A 27,659-nucleotide genomic window follows, 5' to 3' on the forward strand; every position below is an offset into this window, starting at 1 on the left:
TTGCTGTTACCAGTGAACAAGTGAGTGAAACTAGCTGCACCCTCACCGGCCCTGCTAGGGCTGAAATGTCCTGGGCGGGTCACTCGTTCCCTGAATGTCTGCTGGGCGTCTCCTGTGAGCCAGGCACTGTGCCGGGTGCAGGGGATGGCAAGTGGAGTATGTTAAACGTGGCTCTCAGATGGCTCCGGGGGTGGGGAAAACAGGTGATGGGCAGGCGAGTAGGGCTTCTGGGATTTTCTACAGGCCTGATGATGGGGACAGGAGGGCACAGGGGGCTAGGGGATCGTCCTGGCGGGGGGAAGGGGGGCAGGAGCAGCAGCAGAGTGGAGGTGACACCGAGCCTCGCCTCGCCTCGCAGAGATGTGCAGGCAGACAGTGTCCTGGAGAGAAAGCACAGGTCGGACTCAGACAGGTTCTTTCCTTTTAATTATCACAACAGAAAATGACCACAACGGCAACGGTGCCAACAGTCAGAGGGACACGGTTCCACGGCCACAGTTTCACATCCAGGGGAGTTAGATATTCTTAGTGAAAAGAGCACACGGAGGCCCTGCGTTAGAAACAGCCTTTTGCCGTAGTAAAAGTGAGTGACCTCCTCTGAGCCAGGGCGCGAGCAGCAAAGGACTATGAGAGTAGTTAAAATACCTTTTTATTCAGTAAACGGCTTACGTGTACAAGCTGATTATGAAAACGTCAGTAAAACACACAAACATTTCCGACTCTCTGGGAGGAACTGGTATCTGGAGGGTGGCTACTTACAAGAATAGGTTTTCTGCAAAACTAGGCAGTAGAAAGACTAGTGAGCCTTCGGCGGGGGGAGGGCAGGGCTGGGGGAGGGGCCGAAACAAGGCGCGGGTTTCCCCGGAGGCTGTCAGGGGGCCCCCGCGCCCACCGGGCTAAACTTCGCCCCGAGCCTCGCTTCTCGCTGCTCGGACGCGCTGGTGGGAGGCCAGTCCCCTCAAGGTCCCAGAGACGCAGTTGCCGCACGGGGGTCCGGGGGGCGACTTCAGCCCCCCACTCACTTTGCAGGGGTTTCTCCATCCAGGCTGAGCTCCCCGTGAAAGTGGAGCGCAGTGGAAATGAAGAGTCACAGGGATTTCCGGGGACGGCAAATTCCAGATCACTGTCCCCTGCTGGAATTGTTTGAGGGGGGCGGCGGCCATGAAGGCTGCTTTGCTCTGCAGAGCTCAGATTCATTCAGTGGCTCACAGGAGGGAGAGGACCTTTGGGAAACACCATAGTTTTGGAGTGAGGGACAGCATGGCCCAAGCAGGTACCGACTTCGGCACCGGGGCCCTCGGGGCGGGAGAATTCTGTGCTGTGGGGCCGTTCCGCTGTGTCGCTCGCTTCTGTCTGCTAGATGCCAGTAGGCCCACCCCTCCTCCCCTGCGAGCTGTGAAAACCAAAATTGTCTCCAGACATTTCCAAAGGTCCGCTGGGGGACAAAGCTGTCCCCAGTTGAGAAGCACTGGCCCAGCGGTTTGGAAACCCCGGGCTCAAGACCCCTCTCTCCTACTGACCGGCCTGGCCTGCAAACCCTCCCAAACCTCTCGGAGACTCAGTTTCCCTAAGTATAAGAGGTTGGAAGCCCCCGCCTGCCGGTTTACCGAGCCCTGATCAGACCATCTGGGTTGTTGGGACAATGCTCTGAACAGTGAATACAGTGACTCCCCGGTAAGAGTTGAGGAGAGACGGCTAATGGGACAGACGCTGGGCCCCTGGCTGCTGCTCAGGCACAGAGAGGTGCGGACAGAGGGTCCGGGCTCCCCCGGGGAGATGGAGCAGTCTGGGCAGGCGCAAGTGGGCACCATGCACAGCACATCCCAGAAACCGCCCGCCTGTCCAGCCTGTCCCAGGGCTCTCTGCCTTTATTATGTACCTTGATAAACATTTGTAACTTGTACAGTGACTCAGAACAAACAACACATTTGAAAATTTATGTATTTATGAATTTTATGTACTCTCTACCATTCCGTTACACTCCTGATAGCAAGCGTCTTCTCTCTGGGAATCTGGCCTCTCTCCAGTCACTAGGGTTTGCGCTGTTTTCTCCCTTGCCACCCGCCCCATCTCCGACCCTCACCTCCCCAAGAGAAAGGAAATGTGCGAGGTCTCCTCTCAGAGGTGCCTGGCAGGGACCATCCGGCCTCCGTTTAGTTCTGGTTTCCTGGGTTCCTCTCTTTTCTGCGTGGAGATTACAGACTCTGTCCCCCTGGGCTCTCAGTGCTCAGTTCACCATCCTCTCCTCCATCCCTCTCACGGAATGACCCAGGTCAGGGCCCGCGGGGTGGGTGGGGCTGGCGCAGGGCGAACACTGAGGGTCCAGCTCCTACGGCTCTGTTTGGCCCCTGGCACTGCTCCTTGGGTGTCCAGTCTCAGCAGCCCAGCCCACTTGCTCTGGGGAGAGTCAAAGGACCTGGCAAGGGGGCCAGGTGACAGCTGTCAGAGAACATGATGCCTGACCCAGGGCTGGGGCTGGTAACCGAGGGTCACACTGAGCTCCCCGTCAAATGCCCAGCACACTGGGAGGTGGTGCCTGGGCCGGGTGTCCGGAGCCTTGTCAGCTCTCCAGTCATTTACTGTGTGGTCCCCGCTGCCCTCCCCGAATTAAAGGTCCTGATTGGAAGGTCTCTAAGGCCTCTCAGCTATGGGACTGATGACCATATGCGCACTGGTGGCGACCCTCTGCAGCACTTATGCTGGAGACCCCTCCTCCTGGATCGAAGGCCCAGCCTCAGGGCCCAGCCTGGGACAGACCCTTCCAGAGGGCTCAGCATGCAGGGTGTGGGTGCAGCGATGTCGGCACCCACCGGCCTGCACCGCCCACAGAGCTGGATCCCAATCACAGCTCCTTAGCTGCGGGTTTGTGGGCACAGACCCCGGCCTCAGGCTCTCAGCAGCAAGTGGGACAATACTAACTGCATCTCTCCGCAGGCTCGCTCCTGCCCTGGCGGTGATTTGAGGAGTGAGATGCAGACGGCACGCAGCACAGGGAAGATGCGGATAAACAACAGCAGGAAGAATAATTAATAATATCACCACGAACAGCGGGGCAAGGTCATGCTCCCGACCGAGAACCACTAGCCCGACAGGAATCAGGAGGCGGTGAGGACGACGAGCCTCCGGTCTCCAGGGAGGGAGTCACCATATGCTGGTGGCCTGGGGGCACTCGAGCCTTCCATTTAGAACAGGCTGCGAGATGGCCCCTCGCTGCTCCGGCCAAGTGCCACCAGCCTGCCCTTCCTGGGACCCCGCCGATGCCTGAAAGGAGATATGATCGGCTCTCTTGCGGCAGGGGGGGTGTTAGAGAGAATCAGGGGAGTCTCATTTGCCTCTTGACCTTGATCTCATGGAACAGGGGAAGGGCTGCAGTGACAGAGCAGGAGCCCGCAGGGTGGTCACCGTGCCTGACAGGAGGTGGCATCCCTTTAGGACACGCCAGGCTAAAGTGTCCTCCAGCCTCTCCACCAAAGCTCCAGGGACAGGACTCATGACCTCGTGCAGCAGGTGTTGCTGTTTACATGAAATGTCCCTCATGCGAACAGACACCGGTGTGGGTGTGGGACACCTACAGCTTGCAAAAGGGACATGAGTTAAAATGGGCACAGAGAACATTCCAGAAAATGTAGGATGCCTTCTCTGAGGAGCAGCCGTTACAGAGACCAGACCCTCCTTCTCGGTACTGGGTCCTCAAGTCAAGGTGGGCTCTGGGGCCACCTCACCCAGAAGCCAGAACCGGAGCCCCGGGCTGGGGTCCGAGAGAGGAGCACCTGTCCTCCCTGCTTGGGCGAGCAGTGGGCTTCAACAGGAGGCCTGAGCCCTGACTGGAGCCCAGCCTGCAACACGGACTGTCCCACAGCCCTTCCCAGCAAATCTGGCTGTAGGAGCCTTACTCCTTGGGGCCCCTCTGCAGGGCTCCCCTCTGCAGGGCTCCCCTCTGCATGCGTCCTGAGAAAGCTGGTCTCTGGGCCTTCTCTGGCCTTGATCTCATGGAAAAGGGGAGGGACAGCAGTGACAGAGCACAGAGACCGTGCTCAACTTTACAGAGGGGGCCAGGCTGCATTCGCCACCACCCTGCAGCCTGGGCAGGGAGAGAGAGTCAGCAGGGGGGTGAGCGTGCCCCACTCCAAGGACAGTCTGAGACTTCTACCTTTGGAAGCCAGAGCCGGCTCAGGCCACACCACGACGCGGACCTTGGGAAATGACCTCTGTACACGCAGGGACTGGTTTCACTGTGCCCTGGATGTGCCACCCAGCCACCGGAGGCAGCAAGGTGTTGCAGAAAGAGCCTGGCTTTAGAGTTAGAGGTTCAAATCCCGGCTCATCACTTTCATGCTGTGTAGCCTCAGGCAAGCTACTCCACTGCTCTGAGCTTCCGGTTCCTCATCTGCGTATCAGAGCAAGGCTGCTGCAAGGTAACTGTAAGCATGGACTGTGTGCGTGTGAGTCTAGCACAGAGCCTGAGCACGCGTCTCAAACAATGATGTCACATCTCTGCCCTTTACTGAGATTCAAGACAGAGCCCCGGCTCAGACGGGAGGGACAGCGTGTGATGCTCTGGTTAGAAACTGGCCGTCTATCCTCGCTGCTCTCTGAGTAACGGTGGGAAACAAGCAGACAATGAAACCGTAGGAGGCTGGGATGGAACGACCCCGAGCGAGTCTCTGTGGTCTGTGTAATGCAGTTTGGACAAGATGGTCCCTACAGCTCCTTGACATTGAAAAGAGATAAAGACATGGAAGTTAAATTTAACTGACATTTATGCCAGGGGGAAAAAAGGCCTTCATGGGGGAGACCGCTGGGCCTGGAAGTACCCGGTGAACACCGGCCCCGGGGCTGCCCAGAAGGCTGGAGTCCTCCATCTTTCTCTCCTCCCCACACAACAGAAAAGATAGGACCCCCTCTCCAGGCCCTGTGGGGACCCGGGAGCTGCCACCTGCCTCTTACAGAGCTGCAGGCTGCCCTGGCATCAAAGAATCAGAGTGTTTGGGCTGGAGTGACCTCCACACGAACCTCACGCATCGCCTTGTCTCCCGCGCCTGGCTCTCACCCCCTCCTTGGGCTCTCTAAGAAAGACCATGCTCATGGGCAGGCTCGGGGGCTCGACGGGGAGGGGTTTCCCGGGACGATGGGCCCGACGGCTAACCAGCCACCCAATCTCCAGGCTGGTCCTGCAGAGAGCAGGGCCCCGTGGGTGGTTCCAGAAGGCGTCCGGGCGGAAGGTCCCGCATCCCTCCTCTCCTCGGCAGCATCCCGCCAGCTCTCAGCACCCCCGACCTCCACTCCAGCAGAAGCATTGGGGTGGCCACGCGGCTGCAGTGACAGATGGGACCAATAAGAGCTGGCGGCCATCTGCGGGCTCTGTCTGCAGGTCGGGCTGATAATCCTATTACCACGGCTGCTCAGTGCCGACCTCCCAGGGTCGAGTGGCTGCCTCTGGACAATGAAGATGTCCCTTCACCTGTCACCAAGAACACTCATTTCTCCTGAGACCCTGGTGACCAATTCAGCATTTTTGCAATTGTGCCCAAACCTGCATAGGGCTTCTTAACTAGACTTTCTAGTTTCTCAACCACAGAGGGGAGCGTGTGCCATTTCTTTTGTTTTGTACAGCGCAGGGACAAAGCAAGGAGGCAGCCACTCCAGCTGGTGGGGGAGTGAGCCCCCACCCCACTCCACCTCCGTCGCACAGGGTGGCTGCCTCCGAAGGGGGCCCTTTCCCGAACTGCTCCCCCTGGCATGTCCCATCCCGCTCTGGTCTTAGCTGGGGGCTCTCTGTGTGACAGGCCCCCAGCCGCTGACTTCTGAGGATGTAGGAAACCGACTTGGACGGAGGACCCCCATGCCCGCAACAGAGCACACGGAGCGTAAACCGAGTTTACAGAGTAGGTGTCTGAGCTCCCTGCCCACCTTGCACGCAGCTCAAGACCCTGTGGACACTGACCCCGAGGGCAGCTGAGAAGGCAGGAATCCGCTCAGGAGAGGCTTAGAGACAGCCCTGAGCCGCCAGGCGGCGTCCCTCCTGATCTGGCCCCTCCGTGAATGCGCCCGGTGACCACAGGCAACCAGACCCTCTCCTGCCCGCCCATCAAATGACTGGGTGGCCCGAGCCTCATGCACCTCTAAAATTCTGTGACTTCTCAGAGAACAAAGAACATCTTCATGTGGGGGGCCTGAGGCGTGAACTGACTGGAAGACCTCATTTTGAAACAGAAGGGAAAGCCCACCCAGCAGATGAAAACCACCCTCCCGGAAACCCCACCATGTCACCAGCAACCCCTCCATCCTTGGGTTTCCTGATGCGTTTGGGTCTCATAAGGGGCCAGGTGTCTGGGGACAAAGGTGCCATTTGCAAGTGAAATGGGGAATGTTCTATAAGCCTTCAAGTGACCACCACCAATATTCCCGGGGGCTGAGATTGGGGTGGGACTCTCCAGTTCTAAGGGGCTCTTGCCCCGGACCTGCACACCAGGCGGCACCCCGCACACCAGGAGTGATGAGTCTGCATGAAGACAAGACACCTAAGTGAATATTTGCTGCCTGCAAGTGATCGCCCAGCTGCGCCTGCATCTGGAACCTAACCGGCTGTTCCCTCGGGGCTCTTGTCCTTGGAAAGCAGCTTTAAGGACGCCCCAAGCTGCTCCTCGAAGGCCCGGCCCCGTGACGCCTGAGGGGTCTGGGAGCTCATGCTTCGTGGTTTCTGGATCAGCTTGATGGCAGCGTGGGATGTTTGAAATCAGGGCGCTGCCCGGGGACGTTCCAGACACGTGGTGGCCCCAGAGAGGCGAGGCCGCGCCCGTGGTCGGGGCTCCGGCTCGGGGCGCGGGCGCCCTCAGAAGGTGAAGGCGTACACCACTCCCACCACCACGATGTTGCCCAGCGTCGCTATGATCGCGATCCAGAGCAGGACGGCGTCGTTGGAGGACCGCGCGGGCTCCTCCGCCTGGCCCTGGCCGTTGGAGGCCGCGTGGATGTTGGTGGAGGAGTTGAAGAGGGAGTACTCGGTGCCGAAGTCCTCGTTGGGTGAGTCCATGAAGGCTCCTCCCATCATGGGCAGCTGCAAGGTAGGAGAGTGAGAGTCAGCCGGGGCTTGGGGCTCGGGGCTCGGGGCTCACTGCCCTTCACAGGAGCACCGCCGGGCCGTGCCACCCCATGCAGAGAAACACCCAGCAGGGCCATGCCTTTGTCTTTATAGCGGACGGTGTGTGTTTTAATCTATAAGGATTAGCATGCACAGAGCCTTTGGGGCACGCACGTCCATTCCACAGACGGAAGCACTGAGGCCCAGAGCAGCTCAGCAGCTCCTCCCACAGCTGATGGCGGTGCCTCTGAATGCCAGGCCCCTCCACGACAGCGTGGGTTGTAAATGCCTTTAGCTCCCTTCCCATTTTAAGTACTATACGCTCAGCATAGAACGTTAAGAAAATTTAAGAGAGGATGGGCCCTGGCGGGGAGCTCAGGTGGTTAGAGCATCGTCCGCATACACCAAGGTGGCAGGTTCAACCCCTGGTCAGGGCACGTACGAGAACCAACCACGGACTGCATAACCAAGTGGAACAACAAAAATCGACGTTTCTCTCTCTGTCCCTTCCTCTCTCTCTAAAATAAAAAAGAAATGAAAATAGAAAAGACGATAAAGAAGTGAGAACCCTAATCCCACCACTTTGGGATACTCACTGTTAACACTTTGATATTTTTCTCTCGAATCTTTTTTTCTGCGTGTGCGTGTGCACATGTGCACGTGTGCGAGGTGTGTGTGTGTGTATGTGAAAGAGAGAAAACACATTTAAAGATGTGGTTTTATATTCCTGCATAAAAAGTCCATCAAAATGCCATTCTCATAGCCGTATAATATTCTTTCATAAGTACAGGCCATAATTTGTCTGTTCCCCTGGAACTGGAGCCTTAGGAACTTGCATGTTTCCTCCTGTAAACAGTGCACCGATGAACACCCTGTGCCCACATTGAGGTGCCCGCACATGCCTGCACACACATTTCCATTCATTGGGACAGACTCCCAGACAGAGCTTCTGAGCCAATGCTACAGAGACAGGCTCCCCAGGAGAGATTCTGACTCCCGTGCCCCCTCCCCCATTGCTACAAGGAAGGGGGGGAGAAAACAAACAAACAGATCAGCCTTAGTGCCATCATTTGGTCGTTGGGAAGAGGCGACCAGGAACTGACTCATGGTCAGAATAAGGGAACGAAGGCTGAAGTCACCTCGGAAATAGGCTGAGGGAGAAGCATCCGAAGGTGCTGGGAAAGGCCCTTCGCCAGCCCCGTCTACTTTTAAGGCACTTTTGGAGATGTCGTCTGGGTGGCAACTGGGTGCATCACACCAGTGGGCAGGTGTCGTCACAGGCCCCTGTGGATGGAGCCGACTTGGGGGTGCAGCCCCTAACATCAAACACTGAACAGGCCCCCATGTCTCCTCTTGCTAAGTTAGACACCATGAGAATGACACAGGGTGGGGGCCGTGGGGGCTCGTTGCCCCATCAGATCATGTCAAGGTCAGAAAAACATAAGTTGGTTTGCTGAAGAGGGGACACCAGGCCATAGTGGACCAAGGCCAACGTTCAAGGTCAGTGTTACCTCCAAAGGCTGTGCTTTGTGACCGCAGCTTTCAGGAAGGCAGGGACCTGCCCTCTCCCCACAGGATCCCCAGTGCCTAGCACAGCAGAAACACTAAAAAGATATATATTTGGTGAATGAATGAATTCTAGCACCATCAGCCAAGAACCTCAAGGCCATGATGCGATTTGGTCCTGGAGCCAACATGTCCTTGCTGTGTAATCTAAGGCCATTTCTTAACCTCTGTAATAGTTTATTATAAGATGAGAAAATATGATGACATGTTTTTGTTGTTTTTTTGTTAATCTTCACCCAAGAATATTTTTTTCCATTGATTTTGAGAGAGAGTGGAAGGGAGGGAGAGAAGGGAGAGAAAGAGAGAGAAAGAAACATTGATGTGAGAGAGACACATTGGTTGCCTCCCACATGTGCCCCGACCAGGGTGGGAGATAGAACCTGCCACCCAGGTATGTGCCCTTGACCAGGAATTGAACCCAAGACCCTTCCCTGCTCGGGCTGATGCTCTAACCACCGAGCTACCTCAGTCTCGGGGGTCACCGAGTGGCACATGGTGGCTGCATGCTGGGGGAGGGGTTCCAGGAGGGGGTGGCTGCTGCAGACATTGGGGCACTGTCCCCAGGGGGCCATGCAGTCCACACGCTGCCCCCCACAGCAGAGCTGCTCAGAGGAAGGAGGCCGCCTCTGGGTCCCCTCCTGTTCCTGCCAAGGACATGACGGTTACATAAATCTCCCCTAAGCCAGGCATCTCCTGAGGAAGGGACAGAACCAGCTTTCAAAGGAAATCTTCAAAGCACGGCAACCAGACAAGGCTTAGGCTCTGTCCTGAACAATGACCAGCCTTCAGAGGCGGGGAGGCGAGAGAACGGGCATCTATTGGCGCAGGCGCTGTGAGGTGGGCTTGCTGGCCAGGCCCCCGGGAGGGCCGTCCATCTGCAGGGCCCTGGCATGGCCACATCCTGGCAGCAGCTAGAATCGGGTACTCCTGGGCTGTGGATTTTAAGTTAAATTTGTACGGGAGTAAACACATTTGTATTGTTTCCCATCTCCCTGGGGCCAGGAGACAGGGGTTCTGACCCCCTGGAGCCCTGCCTGCCTCTCAGCCTCGCTCACCGGGGAGTGATCGCCAAGGTCAAGCCCAGTGCTCAGAAGTCCGTGCCAGGTGAGAAGGCGTTAGCAGCCACCGGTCAGTCACAGACGGCCCTAAGGTGGGGCCGGGGCAGCGAGGACCATCAGATAAACCCTTAGACAAAAAAACCCTCAGAGAAAACAGCAGGACACCCAGTTAAATCTGAATTCCAGATAAACAGCAGCACTTATACTTCAGTATAAGTATATCCCAAACATTGGATGTAATTATAGTAAAAAATTTATACTTATCCTAGAAAAATGGTCTGACATTCAAGTTTGACTGGGTGTCCTGTAGTTTTATTTGCAACTAAATCTGGCAACTCTACGTGTGGCTGACCTGAGAACCAGCTGCAGTTTCAGAATTTGTTCAGGGGGCCACGCCCTCAGTTTTGTCTGCTCAGCCCACACCACCAGTGGCCCCGGGTTTCTGGGTGACCTGGTGCATCAGAAAAGGCCACCGCTGCCCCTAGCCGGCCTACGGACATTATAAAATAGTTCCTTTTATCACTAAATTCTCGCAGGGTCTCCATGATCCCAGTATGAAGGCCGGATAGCTTCCGCGTGCCGTGCATCCATTCATTAATCACTCAGCAAACACTGAAGGCCCAGCCCACTCTGCTCGGGAAGGTGTGGGACAGGCACCAGGGATGCCAAGGGTAACCGTGACCTCTGACCTTGAGGTCAACACTGGAAAGTGACACAGACTCAAACACAGTCATGACACGGCATCCCTGCACTTTAACAGAGGCGAGAAGGAGTGGTGGGGGTCTCACGGTAAAGCAGGGTGGGTTGGGGTTAATTCCTTGGGCTGCAGAGTCAGGGGTGAGGCTGGGCTCCCGTGCTGTGTGACGTGGGCAAGTGGCCGAACCTCTCTGGGCCTGGATTTCCCTGTCTGGGGAAAAAAGAGTCGTGGGGACCACCCTGTAGGGTGCTGTAGGCATGAGACGTGCCCCCAAGTCTGCAATGCTGCTCAAGCCCTAATACTCAAGGCTCAGGGGCTGCAACTGTTTAAGTCCCATCCTCGCTGTCCTCACTGGGGGGCCCCAGGCACCCGGGGGAAAGGAGCCCAGCCTGCTGCCCTCTTAGGCTCGGCCTTGTGGAGCTTTTTTAATTTTCTTTATTTTCCACTTTGGATCTCATTAATTTTAAGTGAATTCCATTGGGAACAGGAGAAAAGAAGTAGAAGTTCCAGAGAAGATAAAGGGAGATAAAAGGCAATGACCCCCTCATCACGTGTCCTGAGGGTGAGGGCCAGAGACCCTCAGGGCAGGAGCATCAGGGAGACAAAGGCCACCTGGAGCTTTCATTCCCGCCTCACCAATCAGCAAGGACTCCTCGGAGGAGGCCCAGTGGGGACCCTGCAGCAGCACCCCGGCAAGGCCAGGGCTCCTGACCTGAGGAGGGAGGAGCCACAGGGCCGGGAACTGGCAGGAGATGCCCCCCCAGGAGGGTGCAGTCCAGGCTCAGGCCCCGCTATGCCTGCTGGACGGGCCACTGCTGGGTCAGTTTCCTGTCTAAACAGTGAGGATTTTAGCCCTGGACCCAGGGGATGCTTATGAAATAGTCAAAATACAATGAAAAGGCTTTCGGCGCCTGCCAGGACGGAGCAGGAGTGAGCCCATCAGAGCTGAGCTGGGAGCTCCGGGCAGCACACGACGGGGCCCCGAGACCCCACGCGGGGCCGCAGGCGGCAGATGGGCCGGAGGGAGGAGAGCCCTGAAGAGCGATGGGCTGAGGGCAAACTGGGGTCTCCCTCAGCTCCCAGCTTCCACGGCGAAAGCCCGAGGAGAAAGCCCCTCTTTGTCAACAGAGGGCTGAGAAGAGGGGCTCCCGGGCTGGAGAGCTAGAGGGAAATCCCCAGTTTCTTTCCTTTTTCTCTTTTCTCTCTCCAGCCCCACCCCAAGGTGAACCTCAGTTGCTGGGCTGCGTGTCTATGTCAGTGATGGTGGCGGCAGGGACTCGGGAACCTAAAATACAAGAGAAAACCGGCTCTCTGGCCGGAGGAACCCAGAGGGGCCCTGTGGCTGGGAGAGTGTGGGGGAGTCCCCGGCCTTTTCTTTCTCTTTCCTCTCCTGCTTTGCCCGCGGGCATGTGACAGTGCAGAGCTGTGAGACAGACAGCACAGGACAATCAAGTTGACAGAAACACTGTTTCTAGCCAGAGGGCTGGGAGAGAAGGCCCCTGAGAGCCAAAGAGTGTCCTGGGGGAGGAAGCTGGCAGAGGGGATCCCTGCTCTGCGTATGAACCTGCACAGGTTCTGAGCTCCCTCCAGGCTGTGCACAGAAGTCACCCAAAGTCATGAGGTAAAGGCTCTGAGGATGGAACTAAGGCATAACCCTGTCCAGGCCCAGACGCACCCGAGAGGTGGGTGTGCAGCCCAGCCTGAACCGTGGCCCAGGCTTCCAGTCGGAACTGACCCTGGGACCACTGTGTGCAGGACGGAGGCAAAAACATCCTGAAGGGAAAAAAAAGAAATCTCCAAATGGTTTCATGGGCAAATTCTACCAAATGCCGAAGTTAACAGCTGGAGTCCGAGCCGCTGGTCAGCAATGAGAGTCTGGCTCCAGGCTTTTGGGGTCATTCAAGTGAACATCACAGATCTGGGACGGGCCTCCAGGCTTCCGCACCCCAAACCCGCAGGCTTTCTCATTAAGTTGTCCAGCCCAGGATGCTTAGGGATGATGTCCTGCAGAGAACTGGCCTAAAAATGGGCTATTTTGTTGAAAGACCCAAGAAAAAAAGCAGTTTTGCAACACACAGACAGACACCCCCCTTCCTCTGTTTTCTCCATGTGGGCTGAGACAACGGCCATATTTGCCACCTAAAATCAGCACTTGTCACTCCTGTTAGCTAATGTTTACATGTTGAAGAGTTTTCAATTAAGTAAGGTGCATGAAATAAAAATCAAAGCTAATATTTGAGAGCCTGCTCTCTGCCAGGAATGGGCTGGGCACTTTATGGGCAGGAGTGCATTTTATCGTGAACAACCCCATGAGGTGGGCACCGTCCTCATGCTTGTTTCAGAGGCGACAAACCCCACAGTCCCCTCTGTAACCACTGAGTGGACACCTCCATGTGCCGACACTGTGCTGGACAAAGAGGAGAGACACTTCATTCCCTCAAAGAGGGGAAGGCGGAGGTCGCGCCTGCAGCACCCCAATGTGACAAGTCACAATGACACAGTGACTGGCTCTGGGTGCACACAGAGGATTCCTAGAGCAACATCTGTGTGTATTTTAGTGTCACCCTCAGGAACACTGAGCCACCGTGACATCAGTCCTGCTCAGCAGTGACTCCCCCGGGTTGCTGCCCAGGGATGGCGATGGGTCAGACCCGATTCCCTGCACCGGCCACACTGGCCTTCTCACCTCCCCTGAACCACGCCCAGGCACCTGCCTGCAGTCACCTTGATGGCGATGGGTCAGACCCGATTCCCTGCACCGGCCACACTGGCCTTCTCACCTCCCCTGAACCACGCCCAGGCACCTGCCTGCAGTCACCTTGCTGCTCAGGCCGTTGGCTTTGCCGCCTGCCCTCCCGCCCCTCTGCTGCCCGGGGGCTCCGGCTACGTCCCGCCCTTTCCTGAGCGGGCTGAAGAGGGATGGGCATGACTCCCAATGAAGGGCTGCTCTGTACTGGGTGCTGGGACTTCGTGGTGTCACTCATGCTCACCCCAGCCCAGCATGAGGTGGGTGACTGGGGGCTCAGAGAGGCCAAGTCATTTCCCTGAACTTGCACAGTTCCTAAGTAACTGATCAGAAATAAAAATCCAAGTTTGCCAGCTCCTAGCCCTTACTGTCACTCTAGGTGAATTAATGGCTTTCTCCGCTGGGGCCCCACACGAATTTGTTCTTACAACTGACATGATTACTACACTATTACACTGCACTGTATTATTATATATATTCTAATATAGAATTATCATATATAATTATATGTATTATAAACTTTTATTTATAACATTATAATGTTATGTTGCATTACTTTGTTATATTACATCATATAGTTAGCTATGTACTAACATCACATTACGCTATATGACATTATAGTTGTGTACTTATATTACATTGTGTGACCTTATGTTACATTGTATTATATTGTAGTTACACTACATCGTAGTTAGCTGTGTGCTTATATTGCCTTGTTATATTGGCTACATTATATTGCATTACTTTAGTGTTAGATGCGCACTAACATTACTCTATAGTACATTATGTTATGTTCCATGAGATCATAGTCAGCTGTGTACTGGTTTATGTTTCTTAGAGACCGAGAGCTCTTTAAGGACATGAGCTGAACCTAATTTTTCTTTGAATCGCCAGCGTCTAGTACAACTTACAGAAAGGATGGTAAGAACATTTTTATTAAAAATATTTGCTCAGTTACTTGCTGCGCATCGGATTTGATACAATATATACACACATGGTGGGTGAGGTGGTTCTGGGTCCTGTGGCGAATGTGTCTAGTCCCACAGGGGACCTAGGAAAATAAGAATATTTTTGGAAGGGCTGAGAGCGTCCGAGAATTAAGAGGAAAGAGCAAATTTGCCGCTTTTGAAACTGTTGCCATAGAAACTCAGCACAACACAGCAGGAAAAAACGCTCTCTCATCAGAGCACACAGTGCTGGGCCACCAGGCACCGAGGAGCACTTGCCTCGGGCGGCCAGCAGGGCCAAATGGGGGTGTCCAGGGCCCCGGGGAACCTGTTGTCCCAGGGGTGCTGCTCCGGGAGCCGCACGTCCTGGGGGGAAGGCGGTGTGGGCCACGCACACCTGCGTCCTACCTCCCTGCCTGGATCCTTTTGGTCACTTTAAATCTCCCCTCCTCCATGCGACAAAATCATTTCAAGTCATAATTGTGACATAAAACAAACGGCAGTGGCATCGAGAGGACCCTGATCCTTACCAGCGGCTGCAGGGAGCTGGGGGCAGAGGTTTCCTCCAAGGAGAGGTTGGAAAGGCCTCCTTTCCGATCGGAAAGGACAGTCCTGGTGTCTCAGACGATCACTGTAACGACGCACACGGGCGGCTGTGATCTCCATGCCAGCTTTTGCCACAGGCAGGGACGAAAGAAGACAGACGAAGGGGCGATGCAAAGGTCCCCGGGTCTTTTTGGCTCTTTTTCCTTCCTGACTAACTGGGAACAATCAGAGACTGTGATGCTTGTCACAGGGTGGAGGGGAAAGAGGAGGGCTGGGTTTAGGCCAGGCGCCAATTCAGGCTCCGTCCCCTCGGACGGTGCAGCCACAGACGTGCTCCCTGGCCCAGGCCCGGCTCCTCACCTCGCCTGGGGCCAGGCCCTCCCGCCAGGGGTGGAGGGGCTCAGAGACGCTGTGCCCACAGGGAGGTGCCCAGCGACTTGCTGGAGAGAAGGGGCGAGCGGGTGAAAGCTGCCTGGGAGGGCCTCGACATCAAAACCCACTGAAGACCAGGCCGGCGGGAGAGAGGGTTTGCCTGCAGGGAGTTTGAGCGACTCCCCATTAAGGAGGGACGGGGTCACCGAGAGAGAAGATGAAGTATTAGAATAACCGTCCTGTGGAGGGCTGGGGAGAAAGCTGTGGGATTATGTTGAGGCGTTCAGTTCTCCGCACCTTGCCCACCCATCGCCTGTCTGGTTATTGGTGTCTAACGAGTTCTACTTAAAAGAAAACAGTGTCTCTCTCTCTCTCTCTCACACACACACACACACACACACACACACACACACACACATCTATTACTGAGCCCAGGCGTCCACATCACCCAGCCCCACCAATAGCACTGGGCTCTCCTGGGGGCCACCTTTGCTGTTTGTCAAACACTTGTAAACAAGAGCAAGCAGCTCCTTGAGTCAACTCACACATGGGCAACTGCACACATGCCCAAAGGCGACAAATGAAACCATCCCCCAACCACACCAACAGAGAGAAAGTGCAGGACGAGTTGCTGGGCGGTCTGTATGCCATGTGTGATTTGGCTCACAAGGAGCTGTGTGACCGTGGACCAACCCATCACCCTCTCTGAGCCTTACTTTTCTCATCTGTAAAATGGGGCTGAGACTGCATCGGGGCGCTGTGAGGACTTCAGGAGCCGACAGACGTAAAGACTTGGCACAGGGCCGGCACCAGGTGGATAATAACTGGGGGAGCGACCACAGCTCTCGGTGTCACTGTTATCAGAGGCAGCAGTCGCTTTATTTTCAGAGGGGGCAGTGTCTTCACTGTCATTGCTTCCGATGTGCATGCTCTGGAAGACACGTGCTCAAGCTGTGGCGTTACGAGCTCAATACTCTCCTTCCAACTCCAGCGTAGCAACGACGCGATGAGCTGGGGAGACGGGGAGACGGGCTGGGGGCCTGTGGGGGGGTCAGGTTACCCTCTGCCCAAGGTCCCGCAGCGAGTGCGGGGGCCAGTCAGACCCGGGTCTGCCACCCCAGGCCCGCCCACCTTCATCTCTGTGCAGAACCGGCTTCATGCCAGCCCTGCGTTCTGTGCTTGGACGGATGGCGGGGGCCGGGCCAGCCAGGGCTCCATCTGACGTCGGCACCGGTGACAGCCTGGTGGATGGACAGTGAGACGTGCCACACGAATGCTGCAGAAATACTGCGCTGCCTTGGAGGGCACGGTCCAGGCACCTGGCTGCCACTCCCTGAGAGGACCCCGAGCCCTCTGGGGAGGAGAAGAGCCGGGGGCTGCCGTGCCTCACCCCCAAAGCTCTCTGCTTGCGAGAACAGGCTCACGGAAGCACTTCCAACATCATACAAATCTCTGCGACACGCGTGTCCGGCTGTGTGGGAAGCCAGTGTCAGGCTCGATGAAGAACTGTCCTAATGAACCGCTGTGCTCTCAGACGGTCTCGGGCAGGCAGAGACGGCCACGCAGCCGGTGAGCCCCCCGGGAGCGTTTTAATAAGGGCATCGTCTTAAACAAGCCGATACTCACAAGGCTTTTAAAGTAAGAGGGGGAGTTAAGCGCTGGGGGTTGGGAAGGAGGAGAGACGGTGTCATTAAGCAGCGTCCTGCTGGCGGATGACACGTCACCGCGTCACGGGCGGCTCTTTCCAGGAGACAGATGTGTTTGTGAGCGAGCCGAGTGCAGAAAAACAAAGCAATTCCTCTGAGTGCAGACGCACGCAGAGGAGTGGTCCAGAGACAAGGACGCCCCAGAACGACTGGGAGGAATGGGGGACAGTGACAGCAACAGGGGACAAGGGTCAGGTTGTTGGGGAGCGCTGGCTGGGAGAGGGTGTCTTAAGGGCCCTGGAAATGTTCTATGTTTGGTCTGGGGGGCAGTTTGGGGGTGTCTACACGTGTGTGTCGGGGTCCCCAAGTCCACCCCAGGTTCGACGACCCTCTAGGACTCATGACGATCATTTATTACAGGACAGGACAAAAGCCCAAGGAAAAGGGGCCCGGATGGGCCAAGTCAGGAGGCCCGGGCTGGGCAGCAGGAACCTCCGCCCTGGGGAGGCTGGGACAGGACGGTGCTGTGACGGACGGCTGGACGGAGCTGTGGGGGCCCGGGGAGGGGGGCGTCACGTCCAGAGCGAGCGCGTGGCCCTCCTCCAGACCTCGCCTCTTCTCTTTCGGCCTCCTGGGGCCCCGCCGCCCTGGCGCCCGCCTGTCTGCACTTCGGCATAATTTGTCTCGGCCACAATCCACTCTGTCCACTCAGCCACCAGGGAGGGGGACACCAGCTGACAGCGGGCTGGGCCTCGAGGTCTGTGACACAGGACCACACGTGCGCGGGCTCAGGTCTCCCTCACTCCCGCTCCGACAAGACGTAATCCGTCAGCTGCTGTCCACCGCTAGCACCCGGGCCTGGGCTCGGACCCAGCCTGGTCTTACTGCTCCCACCTGGGCGACTTCGGGCCAGGCCTCGGTTTCCCCCTCTCTGAAATGGGCGGTCATGGCACAGAGCCTCGCCCTCACCTGCACCATCCGTCCCCTTCCTCTGCCACCCGAGGGTGGGCTCCTGCCTCACTTCTCTGGGTGCCTGAGAGCCATGTTCTGTGTGCAAGGTGAGGGCGACAAATATAGGCTGGAGACAGCTCCTTTTTGGCTCTTCGACGGCCCCCAGCCCAGCACGCAGTGTCTCCGCGGCACGCCGCCTGCATGCCCACCCTGCCTGACTGACTCGGTTACTGGACTCTCCACGGGGAGGGAAGGGCTGCCAGGATGTCAGAGAGGAGCCAGGCGACGTGGGCGACACTGTCACTGCTCAGCAAAGGCAGGCGGGGGTACAGGGGCCTGGAGAGTGCATTCAGCAGCCCCCTCTGGTCTCCCTCAAAGCCAGGAAACCAAATTATAATGAACTTCTAATCAGCTCCCTGCGCTCCACGCCGAGGGATGGATGAGGGGCTGTGGTGAGGTCTGGAGACGGCAAGCAGGGTCCCGGCTGTTGGCTGCCACCCTGGTGGGGGTGAGGCTGGAGCAACCTGCTCCCCACCCTCCGGCTGTCATCCTTCTGTGGCATGAGGCTCGCCAGAGCCCCCGGGCCTGGGGTGGAGGCCTACGGGACCCAGCCCCGGTCACTGAGCCGCCCAACTTCTGGCCACTGGCACAGACCTCACACCCGGATCACCCTCAGGTTCCATCAGGGTCTCTCGGGGTCTGTCATGGAACATCCGGTCACAGGACAACCTGAAGAAACTCCAGTGGCACCGGCACCGTGGGAGGGAATTTGGCCAGTCCACGCACAGCTTGACTCTCCCATTCTGGTATCAGAGGCTCACCTGGGAGGTAAGGACACACATTACCTGCGTTTATGACACTGAGAAGAGACAGGGAAATGTGGAACCAGGTCCCCCAGCTGGGAGGGGGAGGTTGGGTCAGATTCGGACTCAGAAGTTACATTCCTTTCCCACAAAGGGAGGGAAAGAAGAGGGTGGAAATCTGGCTGTTAAAACCGCAGGCCTAAGAAAACCCTGCTTTCAGCCAAGATGGAGAAACAGGGACCGGATTTACCCTCCCAACCACAAAAGGGACAGCATGTGTGAAAACAGCTTCCAAGGTATATCCGACCGTGAGCCTTGAGAGAGGGAACCAAACAAGGCAAGCCCTACAACGGCCTCCGCTGACTGCCTGGGGAAAGCTTCTGGGCTGCAGAGCAGGAAGGGGAACCTCGGGACTGAGAGTCTGGGGAGACTGAGGCAGCCAGAGACCACGGGGCGGAGTGTGGAGGGGAGAGAGCTATACAGACAGAGCATCCTGAGGTCTGCAGAAGGACCACTCGCGTATTCAGCAGAGGGCTGATGAGTGCAGGAGACCACCAGAGACAGGAAAGAATCCCCCAGGAGGATTCAGGGAACAGTGCCTGGGAACTGGGCCTGCTTCCACCAGCCTTTAGAAAATCTTGTAACACGCGGAGCATGGGCAGAACACGCAGAACAGCCTGGCCTCAGTGGTGAGAGACGGTTACTCAGACGAAAGGTGGCTCTGGTCCCACCTGACAACTCCTACAAGCAAGGATCAAACTCTTTCCCAATCACAACACTGCCTCCTGCAACAAGGCTTGAGGATGTTCGTAGGAATGCAAGACTATCCAGCAACCAACAAGGGAAAGTTCACAACGCCTGGCATCCAACCAACATGTATCGGGCACGCGAAGCAGCAGGAAAGCATAGCCCAAAATGAAGAGACAAGGCAATCGATCAGAACCAGCCCAGAAGGACCCAGATTTAGAATTAGGAGAAAGGACACTGAAACGTTATAACCCTTCCATATGTTCAAAAAGGTAGAGGAAATAGTGAATATGTTAAAAAGAGAATTGAAGCTAAAAAAAAGTCCTGTTAGATTTATAACATACGTAGAAGTGAAACCTGTAACAAAATGCCACAAAAACTGAGAGGGGAGAAATAGAAGTATATTATTGTAAGGTCGTTGGCACTGTATGTGAAGAGAAACAATATCATTTGTAGACAGGCTGTGATAAATTAAAGATATAAACTAAAGCAACCACTAAAATAACAAAACAAAGTTATAGCTCATAAGTCAACAGAGGATATTACATGAAATAAAAATTTCTCAATCCGAAAGAAGGCAGAAAAAGAGGCGAAATTAAACAAAGAACAGATGGGGCCAATGAAACAAACAGTGAGAGAGTAGATTTAAACCCAACTATATTTAAAAAATCACATTAAATGTAAATGGTTTAAATATTCCAATCAGGAGGTAGAGGCTGTCAGATTAGCTTTTTAAAGTAAGCGAAAGTGGCACAGAGATCTGGGTTTGAATTTTAGCTGTGTGTCTTGGGCAAGTGACTTTGCCTCTCTAAGCCTCAGTTTCCTCATCTATAAAATGGATCTCAAAATTGTCTATTCCATGGAGCTCTTATAAGGATTTAGTGAGACTCTATATTATTCAACACAGGGCCTGCCTGGTACACCGTAAGTACTTGATACATGGCAACTATGACTGGAAGGTACAGGGACATCCTGAGGGGATAGAACGGGAGAGAGCGAATAGAGATGGGTTTCCATCATCTCAGAGTAGGAGGAGGTGGGGTTCAGACCCCCTGAAACAGGACTGAGCACACAGCAGGTGCTCTAAAAAACACTCAGGTTTTGTTTTTTTTAATTTTATTTTTGTTTAAAATATTACAGATGTCCCTTTTTCTCCCCAGTGACCCGCTCCACCACCCCAACACTCAGGTTTTTAATCGGAGACTTGCAATCCGCCTCCAGATGCCCCAGTTTTCTTAGCTCTGTGAGATACAACTATTGCAACTCAAACGGGAATGCCTTGGCTCTTAAAACGCGATCTGAAAATTTGGTCTACAAAAAGCACTACAGATTTTTACTTTTTCTTTAACGGTTCATTACACCCCTGCAAACATGTAGCCCTGTATTCTCTCCCAAGGCAGGTCTAATTAGAATGATAAAATATTTAAATCTTTTCCATGGGAATTGGAAATATGAGATAGGCCCTTTGGTTAAAAACATTTGAGATAACAGACAATTTGGATTTTAATGATAATTCTTGCTTTAAGGAAAAAGAGTAGTCCCTGGCTGGGGAAAACACTCCCTAAGTAGCAGATGGCTGGACTCCCTAGAATTCGATTTTTCTGGGCAGTGCTGGGTTCCTCTGGGGAGGGAAATCTCCTGCTGGTTTCTTGCATATCTCTTGGAAGGATCCCACAGGCCTGAGTGTAGCCGAGGACCATTCCAAGAGATAACACAATCCCCTTTTCAACGCCGCCAGATGTTTTCTGTGTTTTCCTTCCCTCCATGAAAAATGATTAAAATGCAAATTAACTGTGAGCCTCCCAAGATCCAGAGGGGGGGAGAGATGGAGAAAGGGAGCTTGGTGGGAGAGGTATCAGCATCTCAGCTATGACTAGACCACACATATTGTCTTCCAGAAAGACTCACCCAGTGTCAACAGTGTTCCAGGTGTGACCATGTCCCCCCACTAGCAGGGCCAAGCTTCTAAGAGCAGGGCCAAGGGCAGAAGTGGGGAGGGGTGGCCTGCTCCTCAAGACACAGGAAGCCTCCTCAGATGCCTCCAGCAGGTAGTAATCCCACCACTCCCCGCTGTGCCTCCTCACCCCACCCCACGTCCCACAGTTCTTCTTTCCTCCATAACTCAAGGAACTTACTGTCTTATCAGGCAGTGCACATTAGGCTAACTATATGAAATTGCCATTTTGGAGGTCAAAGTGGCCAAATATCAAGTTTCACACAGTCGGCCTAACATAGTCACGGCCTCCCTCCTTACGATGATTTTCTTCTCTCCAGGCTTGGCCGTTTACCACAAGGTTCTGTCGGGCTCTACCCACTGCAGTCTAGTCTCGAGTGGCAGCCCCAGGAAGAATCCAGCCCACATACCCGCTCTGCTTGGTCCACGGAGCAGCCCGTCTCCGAAGCTGACTGCCACCCACTCCTTTCCTCCCTCCTAGACGCCCAGGCTGCTCCCACATCCAGAGTGAAATCTCATCTCCCCCTTTAAATCTGGGCTGGACTCAGGGCATCTTTGACCAAAAGAAAGCAGAGTTAGCGGCACTCTGGGACTTCCAAGGCTAGGTCATGAGAAGTTGGGCAGCTTCCACCTGAGAATGCTTTCTGGAGGGGAAACAGTGTCCCAGAAGAGTGCAAAGACCCTGAGGCCACCGTACTGGGAGGGAGTCCAGCTGCCTGCAGACACACCTGCGGGATGAAATGCCCAGTGGAGAGGATGGCCAGGTTGCTAGGAGGTGCCAGGCGTGTGTGTGAAGCCACACTGGAAGTCCAGGTCCAGCTCCAGCTGCCCAGCTGATGCCACAGGGGCAGAAACACAATGCCCGAGTCCCTCCACAACTCGGGCCCCGCAAAATCATGAGCAAAACACAAATATTGCTGTAAGCTGCTAAGTAACTGAAATAATAAGCAATAAATAACTGAAACAGCTCACATCATGGTTGGTTGGTTCTTTAAAAGAAATTAATTAGTTGCCAAGATGTGAATCCAGACTGCACGTACAAATTAAATGTTCGGTTTTCTGGAAAACCTGGAAGAAGCCACAGCCTGGGGCCTGTGGGTCTGCAGGGCAGAGTAAGGAGCTGGAGCTCAGGGCTGCTGCACGGGTCCCCTCCAGGCCAGGCCCTGCTCTCCGAGTCACCACAGCCCCTCACCCCATTCTGTTCCAGCTGATGGAGTCACCTGCCTGGCCTCAGTCTGCCTGGTTTCATCTCTCACCCCCTCCCCACCCTTGGCCCAATCACATGGGTACACAACCCCCAGCCCCAGCAGGAGGCAGCTTCCAGCCCCATTCCATTTCAGGTGTTTGGGCTGCACTCCCTCCACCTGGAACATCCTCTCTCCTATCTGCTTAACGGGGGCCATGCATCCTGCAAACTCATCTCAGTTCAAACCTCCAGGAGCCTTCCCTGACCTCTCGAGCTGGGTCGGGTGCCTCCTCCAGGCTCCCAGGGCACCTGTGTTTACCTCCACCCTGCCATGTCACACAGCAGGGCCTGTGAGGGCCTGGCACACAGGAAACATTTGCTGAATGACTAGATGAATGGCTGGGAGGGCAATTTTGTCCCCATTTCACAGGTGATGAAACTGAGGCTTAGACAAGTGATCTGTCTACTGCCTCTCTAAGATCAGTGGCCAGTAACACAGGAACCAGGATCCTTATTCTTTGTGGGTCTCCAGACCCTCTGATGGGTTGAATTGTGTCTCCCAAGAAGATATATGGAAGTTCTAACTCCTGGTACCATGAATGTGACCTTCTTTGAAATGAGATCTCTGCAGATATAATCAAGTTAAGATGAGGTTATTAGGGTGGGCCCTAGTCCAGTATGACTGGTGTCCTGATAAGAGGAAATGAGACACAGAGAGACTCACAGGAAGACAAGTGATGACGGAGGCAGAGATCGGAGGGCGGCATCGACAAGCCAGAAAGGCCAAGGACCGCCGGCAACACCATGGAGCTAAGGGAGGGGCACGGAACAGATTCTTCCCTGCAGCCTGCAGAGAGGCACGGCCCTGCCCATCCTCAATTTTGGATTTCTAGCCGGCAGAACTGGGAGAGATTTATATTTCTGTTGTTTTAAGCCCCTCGGCTGTGGTCATTTGTTTTGGCAGCCCTAGCAGACGAATGCAGACTTCTAATGACTTGTTTCAAAACGGACACAAACCCTTTATGTACCTCGGAGGATCTATAAGTCCCTGAAGCTGATCTGTGGGGGGTCCCTGGTCACCCCCCTCCCCCCAGACCCCCAGCACCCAGGCTGCTCTTCGAAGTGGTAGGTGACATGAAACGATGGGCCCGTGGTCAGCAGACAGAGCTCCCCTCCTGGCTCCCCTGCCTTGCGGCAGGGCCCCTGGGCCTCCATTTCCCCCTGTCTGTGCCAGGGGAACAAAAAAGGTGCCCAGCCAGACTGCAGGTTCCCATCTGTGGCAGGTGTGGGCTGGAGGAAGGGGAACCTTAACTTTGGAGCAAGTTCCAGGCTGTACTACTCTGGACCTCACTATGTAAAGTTGCTGAATCAATACTGGGGTGACTTCCAGGGACCGTATGATTTTTATGACCTAAAAGGGACCAAAGGGCCAAGGATCTGCCCCATCCTGAGAAGGGGAGGGGGACAGGCCTACCGGGAGGGTTTAAGCTCTGGATCTCAGCCTTGACTGCACACTGGAATCAGCTGGGGAACGGAAAAGAAATACTGAGGCCCGTCCCCAGGCCCCCACTCTGGTGGGAGCGTCTGGGTGGGGCTTGGGCAGCGGGACTCTTAACAGCTCCCAGGTGTTTCTAATGGCCGCAACGGGTGGGAACTCCTGGGTCCCGATGAGTCACCTTAGGGACAGTGCAAGAAAAAACAAGGCTGAGCTTCATGTCACAGCGTGCCTGTTCTGCAGGGGGTTACACCTCGGAAGATGTGAGCGGCACTCCTCGCCAGCCCAGCACACAGTAGGCTCCTTAAGTGCTCATTCCCTTCCTGCAGTGGAGGTCTCCGGGTCTCTGCACCCCTTGCATGATGGAGTCTTCCCTCAGAGCAGGTATTCCGAGTCCCAGGAGGAAGCTGCAGGCTTCCTATAAGCCAGTCTCAGAAGTCCCAGCAAGTCACCCATCCTGCATTCTCTTGGTCAGGAAAGTCACTAAGGCCAGCCCAGATTTAAGGGGAGAAGATCAGATTTCCCCCCAATGGGGGGCCAGCACGCACATCCAGGAGGGAGGGAAGGAATGAACGGGGCCGTCTGTGGAGATGGGCTACCCCACCAGTGACACAGGGATTTGGGGCTCAGTCCTCAAAGTCTCGGATTCTCCAGCCCCCCGAGGGCCTGGACAGCCTTGTCCTCCTGGCCATCTCCAGCCATGGAGATGCAGTGCCCGACAGCTGCAGTGCCCACGGCCTCTTTTAAGCCCTAACACAGCCCCGCGTCGCCACACCAGGGAGGGTACAACGGCCTCAGAGGATTTACCGGATGACTGATGTCCACCCCGTACATCCAAGAAGGGTGTTTTTGTAAAGCTTAGCTTTTGAGAGGGAAATCCTTGTGAAACAGCTCCTATCCCACGGACCTTTTAAAGCCATGGGCAGGAATCACACTTCACAACACTCAGGGGGACAGGCTTGGGTTTGGGGCTCATGAGGACCTGGCTTCTTTCGCTCAATCCATCAGCCAAGCAGGTGTGAGCCCCTGACTCCACCGGGCCCTCCGGCTTCTGCCACTGCTGGGGTGGGGTTTTTCCCAAACCGCTGCTTCAGTTGTAAACCAGTCCCAGCTCAGTGACCCGCAGGGGCTCCCGCTGCCCACTGATTAAGTGGGCTTCTCAGCCCCACCCGTCAGCTCCTGTGGAACCTGGACCTACTATGTGCCAGCCACCTTGGTCACCCCTGCCGGGGATGGCCAGGCTCATTTCTCCAGTACCCTGAAAGAAAGTCTACATCCCACTCAGCTCTGCCCCCCAGCATCCCTGTCCCCGTGCCTGGCACGGCCTAGCACAAGGCAGGTACTCAGCATCCGCCGAACGAGCGGACGGAGGCACTGCCATTTCTCCGTCAAACTACCCACTGCTGCTGTGTGGGGACAGCGACTCAGTCACACACACCCGGCGGTCACTGCACACTCACAGTGTGTGCTGAGCACTCGAGCTGGCCAAGTACTGTTAATGCCACAGGTAAAGGAAGGAAAGTTCCTGCCCTGGGGGACAGGGTGGCACCAGAAAGCCACCCAGTAGAGTAAGAGGCACCGTGTTCAGACCACTTCAGCGGGGAGAAGAGATGAGTCACCTTTAAGTAGTCTGCCCTGTCCCTTATCTCGTGTCTTCAGGGCGCAGCAGTAAGGTGGGAATCTGGGTCTAGGCATTGGCTTAGCTACGCAGGCCCAGATTTGAAACCCAGTTCTTTCCCTTGCTAATGGCGCGTCCTGGGAACGTTACTGAATCCTGCCCAAGTCTGATCCCCTGATCTGTAAAATGAGGACAGCAGTGCCTGGGTCACAGGCTGGCAAGGACCCACTGTGGGAAAGTCCGGCACGCAGCAGGTGCGCAATAAGCCTTAGTGTCTCTCCCCATTGATGGCACTGCTCCCTTCCGCTGGCCCAGGGCTGAGCGTGGAATTAAAGCCCAAATATCTGTCGCCAGGAATAAACGGGCCACGTGAAACTTGAATCATAAACAAAGAAAGGGGAAAAAACCCAATCGCTGTGCAAGCTCAGCCTATAGGTGCTAAAAAGCCCTATGTTTATTTTGCCATGTTACCATAGCAACTCAGGATGCTCCCGCCAGTCCCCGGGTTTGCAGAGATCAATTTATTTTTTTAGCCACAGAAATGCCAGCTGTTCAGCGGGGTCCAGCGGGGTCCAGCGGGGAAGGCCGACAGATGTTGCATGAGCTCCTGTCCCCTGTATACATAAATCCACTGGTGCCACCTCAGCTACCGTGTAGCTCAAGTCACCACTGTGTAAAATGTCCACACGACAACATTTTAAACATGGGTTTAGAAACAGGAGACAAAAATTAGGGGGGAAAGGCCAGCATTGCTCATGGGAGCCATTAGCATTATGTAAAACTTGTCAAGAGGCTGCCAAGAGCTGGCTTTGGGTTCCCTGGAGCCAATTTGGGGAGTCTGCACCACCTCACGCCTGCATCTGGGGACTCGCTGTCCCTTCAGCCTGGATTTAACTGTTACTTTAGAAACAGGCTTCCACCACAGTGAAGTCTGGGGGGAAAGGAAAGTGTCCCCTCCAACTCCACTCCCTGGAAAATTAAACACCCAGGGGACAGACAGACCCTCCGATGGCCTTACCACCTCTAGGCTCCCAACATAACCAACCTCAGAGATGCTGCAAGGTCTGGATTTGGTACATCGGGACCCATTCTCCCAGGCAGAGCGTGGCCCTTCCTGGCTCCAGACCGGCCTTGGGTGCTCGAAAGGCCACCGGCAGCTAGAGAAAGCGGGGGCGCGCCTTTGTTCTGGGAGTCAAGGCCCAGAAACATGAGAATCACCCAGCCTCGGGACTCAAGGGGATTCTCCTGGAGCCAAGATCAAGCGATGAGAAGCCACCTGTTTTCCCGGCCGCTGGGAACCTGTTTGGCGTCCAGGGAAGGGTTACGGTGGCGCGGGCACTGGGGGCTGCAGGCGCGGCGCAAAGCTGAGCCGGGCGCCTGGCGGGCACAACGCGGCCGCCTGCTCCGCTGCGCTCCGGTCCCGGTCCCGGTCCCGGTCTCGGTCCCGGTCTCGGTCTCGGTCTCGGTCTCCGCTTAGGGAGGAAAGCGAAGCGGGAGGCAAGTGGCAGGTTGCCTGGCGCCTCGGGAAGGCAGAGAACGGGGGAGAGCGAGGCCGCCCGCGCACCCAGTGCACACACCCCGACTGCTCGGCCTGGAAGGGCTCCAGGGTGTCCGAGGGGGACAGCCGGTGGGAGGGTGCGCAGGGAGGGGGCGACTCGCGCCGCCCAGGCCCCTGGAGACCAGGGAACAGGTGAACCCAAGGAGCTCTGGGCACACGGCCCGCCCCGCCCCTGGAGAACGGAGCTCGCCATCCGGGACGCGCGCACCAGGTGGGGGTGCCGGGCGCCGGACAAAGGACCGGGGCGTGGATCCCCGGCTGGCGCCACCGCCCGGCCCGACCCCTCCCGCGCGCCCTGCACCAGTGGGGAGGGCGAGACCCAAGCCCCGGACGTGCCCAAACTTGGCGGCCCGCGGCGCGCGGAGCAGGCGCCCCGTTACCTGCGCGGCCATAAAGGACAGATCCATGGTGTCGCTGCTGCCGCGGCCGCCGCTGGTGCTGCTGGAGCTGCTGCCGGTCAGGGCGCTGGCACAGCTGGCCCCGCGCGGGCCGAGCAGCGGGCGGGCGTCCCCGGGTCCCGCGGCCACAGCGCCGAGCTCAGCGGCGCGTCCCCAGCAGGATGGGCGCCGGAGGCTGGCTCCGCGCGCCGGGCTCCAGACGGCGGGCGGGCGGAGGGCGGGGGCGCGCGGGGCGGGGCGGGGCGGGGCGGGGCGGGGGGCGGGGGACCCGGTGCCCTCCACGTGACCAC

The 27,659-nt window shown here is 56.0% G+C and overlaps 1 protein-coding gene across 1 annotated transcript; it reads right to left on the minus strand.

Annotated features, from left to right (window-relative positions):
- Positions 1–3,923: 3,923 nt before the first annotated feature.
- Positions 3,924–27,500, minus strand: C1H14orf132 (chromosome 1 C14orf132 homolog). Its single transcript, XM_087818372.1, has 2 exons — positions 27,352–27,500; positions 3,924–7,057 (listed from the first exon to the last, which is right to left on the minus strand). The coding sequence occupies exons 1-2, from the start codon at positions 27,376–27,378 to the stop codon at positions 6,833–6,835; spliced, it is 252 nt and encodes an 83-aa protein (XP_087674498.1). The 5' UTR covers positions 27,379–27,500; the 3' UTR covers positions 3,924–6,832.
- Between the last annotated feature and the right edge of the window lie 159 nt (positions 27,501–27,659).

This window comes from Miniopterus natalensis, chromosome 1 (genome assembly GCF_054644295.1).
Source record: "Miniopterus natalensis isolate mMinNat1 chromosome 1, mMinNat1.hap1, whole genome shotgun sequence".
NCBI lineage: Eukaryota > Metazoa > Chordata > Mammalia > Chiroptera > Miniopteridae > Miniopterus > Miniopterus natalensis.